The sequence below is a fragment of the Solanum tuberosum genome, unplaced genomic scaffold (assembly GCF_000226075.1).
Source record: "Solanum tuberosum cultivar DM 1-3 516 R44 unplaced genomic scaffold, SolTub_3.0 scf00104, whole genome shotgun sequence".
NCBI lineage: Eukaryota > Viridiplantae > Streptophyta > Magnoliopsida > Solanales > Solanaceae > Solanum > Solanum tuberosum.
In genome coordinates, this window is record NW_006239030.1 from 86,596 (window position 1) to 92,575 (window position 5,980).

Genomic DNA, 5,980 nt, shown 5'->3' on the forward strand with positions numbered 1-5,980 from the left:
TAAGTATTCCACAAGTTTCTTTCTTTTTTAATTTTATCTTATTTTTTTGTTTCTTTACTTAAAGTTTTTTTTTTTTTTTATCTTCAATTAATTAAAGTTTACTTCTGACATTAACTTATTTATTCTACTAATTTCTTTCTTCATTTCACTTATATTTTTATTAAAATAATTTCTCAGAAATAAAGTTATTCTTTCAAAAGAAATTACGCCTCACATTTTTATTTTATTTGTTGGAGTTTTTTATTAAAATTTTCAAAAAGATTGATTTTTTTAGAAAAAAATAAAAAAATCAAAGATGACAATATTGAATTCCTATCATCATCAATGCTATTAATTTAATTTACTTCCTTCCCTTAATCTCATCAATATTAATTTTATTTATATTGTTTCCTTAAATCACCCTTTTTTCTTTATATTTTCTATTAAAGTTTTTATATTTTTTAATTAAATTTTATCAACATTTAGGAAATTTTCCCTTAAATAAAATTATTCTTCCAAAATAAAATATGCCTCAAATTTTATTTTATTCTTTGGAGTTATTTTCTTTAATTTCTAAAGACTGTTTTTTTTTTATTTAGAAAAAGTAAGAAAATATATCAAGAATGACCATATTTAATTCCTATTATCATTAATGCTATTGATTTCTTTTACTTCTTTCCTTAATCTCATCATTAATGTTATTTATATTATTTCCTTAAATCACTTATTTTTCTTTCTTTTTTTTTATTATTATTATAACTTCATAAAAATTGCAAAAAAAAAAATTACAAAATTTTATTTGCCTTTTTGAATTTTTAGATCATTTCTTTTGCTAAATGATCTTTATAGATATATATATATATACTCCCTCCGTCCCATTTTATGTGGCACCATTTCCTTTTTGGTCAGTCCCAAAAAGAATGTCACATTTCCTTATATGGTAAGTTTATAAAAGTACAATTCCTCTTTTTATCCTTGTTGGTCCCACTTAATTTTAAAATAATACTCCAATACATTTATGAGGAGAGAGAAAAAAGTCTACTTTTTAAAGGGCAATTTGGTAAACATTTCAAAGTCTTCATTTATTTCTTAAACTCCGTGCCCGATCAAATATTGCCACATAAAATGGGACGGAGGGAGTATATATATAGAGAGAGAGAATTGTACCAAATTAGGAGAGAATAAGTATTATACAAATTTATCTCTTATTTTTTTATGTTTCTTTACTTAAAGTTTATTTTCTTTCAACTTATTTATTCTACTAATTTCTTTCTTCTTTTACTTTGTCTTATTTTTTGTGTCTTTAATTAAAATTTATTTTAATTTAAATTTATCAATATTTTCAATATTTTTCTTATATTTTTATTAAATAATTTCTCAGAAATAAAGTCATTCTTTCAAAAAAGATTATGCCTCAAATTTTATTTTATTTATTGAAGTTTTTTAAAAAATAAATCAAAAAACTGATTTTTAAAAAAAATAAGAAATATCAAAGATGATCATATTTAATTCCATACATCATCAATGCTATTAATTTCTTTTACTTCCTTCCTTCAAATCTCATTATTAATGTTATATTATTTCGTCAAATTACTTTTTTTTATTCTTTGTATTGTATTTTATTTGTTTATTCTATGAACTAATTATTATGACTTCATAAGAATTGCTTTTTTTAACAGAATTTTATTTGCATTTTTGAATTTCTAAATTATTTCTTTTGCTAAAAGATCTCTCTCACACATATTAATACATTATATATTTTTCATGACGTTATTATTATTGTTATTGATCAATACTTCTGTCCATTCTATATTCTTTGTTTCTGTGAAAGTAGGGACAGAGTAGTGTGTTCGATCAATCAAATAACTTTGATCTCTATAAATTTCATTGAATAAATACACATTACTAATTTAGAATTCAATAACATAAAAGACTAAAGCTCAAAATTAATCAAATTAAAATTTTTACTTTACCTCTCCAAAGTAAAAAGGAATTAGCAAAACGATAAATTTTCATCAATAATATTTTATAATATTAAAAAATCCTTAAAAGAATTATAGTAGTAAAAACAAGTTTTACATTTTTAATTAATAACAAATTTATGAAACGACCATTCACTTCGCGCAAAGCGCGAACAAGTTCACTAATTTGAAATTATAATTCCAAATTGCATGTCCAAATATTGATTTGAAATCATGATTTCATATAGCATGTACCAACGCAAGCTTAAACTGAAGCAAAAAAGTACCTTAGAAGCTCATTGTGTACTAAAGAAATGCTACATTTATGTCTATTGTCTACAGAGAATTAACCAATTCACAACATCAACTATGTACTAACTGCTAACCAACTTGCAAACTTGTTCTACATCATTACAAATCACTCAAAAAATGTATAATCCCTTTGGCTTCTCTTCACTGGAAAAAAATTGATCACAAGGTAGGAGGGGTAGGTAGAAAAGTGAATTTTTATTTCAAAAGAATTCAGTCACTTAGACTTCATACAGAAAGGGATCACAATGGAAGAGTTCCATTTCCTGGCATGATAACCCGCAATCAGCAGAAAGTTGAGAGATAAGAGGCTCTGTCACCCACGACTCAACTATGTGTTTATGCCATTGGACCCGATGGTACATCCAAATGCAACTCTCAGGACTTGCTCCTTGAAGATTTGCCACTAAATGTTCAATTACCGTCTTTAACTTGGTTCAGGTGGCAAAACTTTCAAACTCCGCATCCATTCACAGAAACTGGGATCGTCAAAGTAAAGGAAGCTGCTTTTCAACTTCGTTCTCTGTTCTGCAGTCAAAGTCCGAAGCTGTGGGAATCTTGCTTCCTGCAAAATCATTTGAGCAAAGTTACAATTTTGAATGCCTTTTAATGTATCAGAACTGAAATTCGTAACAGGGCAAAACTCAGCAATGTTAATAAACAAGAAGCAGTTAAGATCTCTAAGTTACAAATTTGTCTGAATGTTCAATTCTGCTTTCCCCAATTAAAACCATCTGATATATAACCCACTATGTCATTGCAGTCAGAACAGAGAGGAAAAATATTTATTTCAACAACAAAAACATGCAGTGTGGATCCAAAAGATTTATAGGACAGGGGACAAGGTGCAGAGTGGGATGGCAAGCAAAGCAGTGAATAATGAAAGGAGGATTTAAGACAGCATCAGCCGTGGCTGGTTAAGAGGTTCATGACAGGGAACACATTTTGTTGGGCTCTTCAGTGTTCAGAGCACAAGAATAGCAATGGAAATGCCAAATAAATAGTAAAAGTAGGGTAGGTGTTGGTCAATGAATTCTATAAGGAATTATTTATGGAAGTCCTACAGATGAAATTAACCAACTTGGTTTATCAACACTTCTACCAAGCAGCCAACAACCAAAGGTAGATAAAGAAATAATGAGAGCAACTCACCAAAACAGAAAAGAAAACATCAAGAAATCAACTCAAATTTCTTTAACATATTAAATTCTAAAAGTATGTGATCTTCTCTGCAAGTCCTTTATAGTTTCAAGGTATTGTGATACGAGGCCACAAACTTTTGATAGTAGGGACAAACATTTTAAGAGAAACTACCGTCTACCCAAAGTCAGATAAAATACCCCCTCCCGTCACCCAAAAAAAAAGGGAACACCAGCCCATCTTTGCATTTACAAAGAGTAGGGGGCTTTCATCACATTATCACCAACCCACTCTCAAAACATCTATACATGAAATTCATTTTCCGTTTTAATAAGCTTTCTTCAACCACAATTTGATAGTTATTACAGTCTTGTGGCCATTTCTCAAAGCTGCTACATGGGATGGCTCATTATCAGTTGTTGTGCTAGTTCCTTTCACTGATGAGATCCTTTCACCACAAATTATAGCGTTCCATAGCAACATTAATACATCCGTAGTTATGATTAATTTCGGGAATTCTTCTTCTACTTCATATATTTCCTATCCGGATGAGTCTTTTTATTTTTTGATAACCGAGAAATCCATCTGTGACCCGCCCTTTGTGGACTAATCACAGCCTTCTAAATTCGGTGGATAATGGGCCTGCTCCTCTACCCTTCTCCACTTATATACCAGGCTTCGCTTTGCGTGGTGTGCGGCTTGAACCTGCGACCTAAGCCACAAATCCTCCACCTTTTGCCACAAATCCGGATGAGTCCTTTTTAATAAGATTTCTATTCAAACAGTCTTCTTTACATGTTGAAATTTGCACAACAATGTCCCTACAATTGCATTGATATCCCCCATCTTCCAAATAGCTTTCTGGTTCCTTCTAATGGCAATTCCAATATATTGTATGCCCAGGTTCTGTTATCTACCTAGATCTGCTGACATAACTACTTCTATCAAAATACCAGACAACATTTTCTCCATAGCTCTAAGCTGGAAAGATTTTTCTCCTACTACAAATTATGCTTTCCTCTGCATCGTAATTCGAGTAGTAACTCTTATTTGTGCTTGTTCGTTGGCTTGATTTCATTTCTGGTCACCACAACACAAGGTTTAAGTTACTTTGTAAATCAAATTCCTAAACCCGAGATAGAGAGAGAAAATCTCAGATTATACTGCTCCGGAAAGACCAGTCCTTTCAAATCATAGTGTTAGAATAGGAATAGGTTTATACAATTCTATTAGAATAGGAATAAGTTTATACAATCCTATTAGAATAGAAATAGGTATATACAATTCTATTAGAATAGAAATAGAAATAGAAATAGGAATACTAAATAGTATCATACTTGGTAAAGGATTGTATTCTAGGGTTTATAAATAGGGTCTCAATGTAATAATGTAAACAACAATAATTCAATAATATTCTTTTCCTATATTTCTCACATGGTATCTGAGCCTCTACTATCTTGGTAAACAATCAAAGAGCTTCCGCTGCCGGCAGGCGGCTATTATCCATATATGCCGCCCGTCCGGCCAACGATTATGTTAGCAAAAGTTGGGTCACTGTGTATCTTTTCGATGACTATTTTCTCATATCTAATTTGTGTAGCACCGTGTCATCATTCCGGTGACTACTTTCTTATATCTAATTTGTGTAGCACCGTGCCATTTAATTTGTGTAGCACCATGCCATCCTTATGGTGACTACCTTTATTTTGCATATCTTATTTGTGTAGCACCGTGCATCTCTCCGGACTACTTTTCATATTTAATTGGTGTAGTACCATGGATTTTTCTGAACTATTTTCTCATATCTGAGTTGCATAGCATCATGTGTCTTTTCAGTGACTCCTGATCAGATTTGATTTGCATAGTTCCATTCGTCTTTCCGTTGACTCCTCAAATCTGATTTGCGTAGGGTTGTGCCATCATTCCAGCCCTACCCGTATAATTTTTCTTTTTCAGCAGGGTTGTGTCATCATTCCGACCCTACCCATACTATTTCTCTTTTTCAATGGGGTCGTTCCATCAATTCGATCTATCATATATAATTTCTTTTTCTAGTTGGGTCGTGACATCATTCTGACCCTACCCATGTAATTTTATTTCTTAGATTGTGACCATTTTTAGCCATCAAATCTAATACTCCGACATATGAGCATGTTCCGGCCAGTTTTTCGGTGACTTGTTTAATATCGACTCATCTATTGATTCCAACATGATTCACATACTTTGTACAAGATTTTAAGCACTTTGTTGCTCAGGGGGAGTTTAGTAGCCTTGTATGTCGATTATATGAGTCACTCTATGGTCTGAAACAGTCTTTGCAAGCTTGGTTTGGGAAGTTCCAACACTGTAATTTTATCACTCTGTGTTTTATCGGCATTATGCATCAAATTCAGTATACATTGAGATTGACTGTCAATTTTGTGAAGTCGAGTGATCAACTTGCAGATATCTCACCAAGCCCCTCATCGGTCCTCGTGTTAATTACATTTGTAACAAGCTAGGTACATGAATTGTATGCACTAGCTTGAGGGGGAGTGTTAGAATAGGAATAGGTTCATACAATCCTATTAGAATAGGAATATGTTTATACA

The 5,980-nt window shown here is 31.5% G+C and overlaps 1 protein-coding gene across 2 annotated transcripts in view; it reads right to left on the minus strand.

The window, feature by feature from the left end:
• Positions 1-2,211: 2,211 nt before the first annotated feature.
• Positions 2,212-5,980, minus strand: part of LOC102585604 (protein transport protein SEC23) — a 9,984-nt gene continuing 6,215 nt past the window's right edge. For both annotated transcript variants that reach the window (XM_006349082.2, XM_006349083.2), the window contains one exon: positions 2,212-2,814. In XM_006349082.2, the coding sequence (XP_006349144.1) occupies positions 2,677-2,814 (138 nt within the window). In that variant the 3' untranslated portion in view covers positions 2,212-2,676. The remainder of the gene's footprint in view (positions 2,815-5,980) is intronic.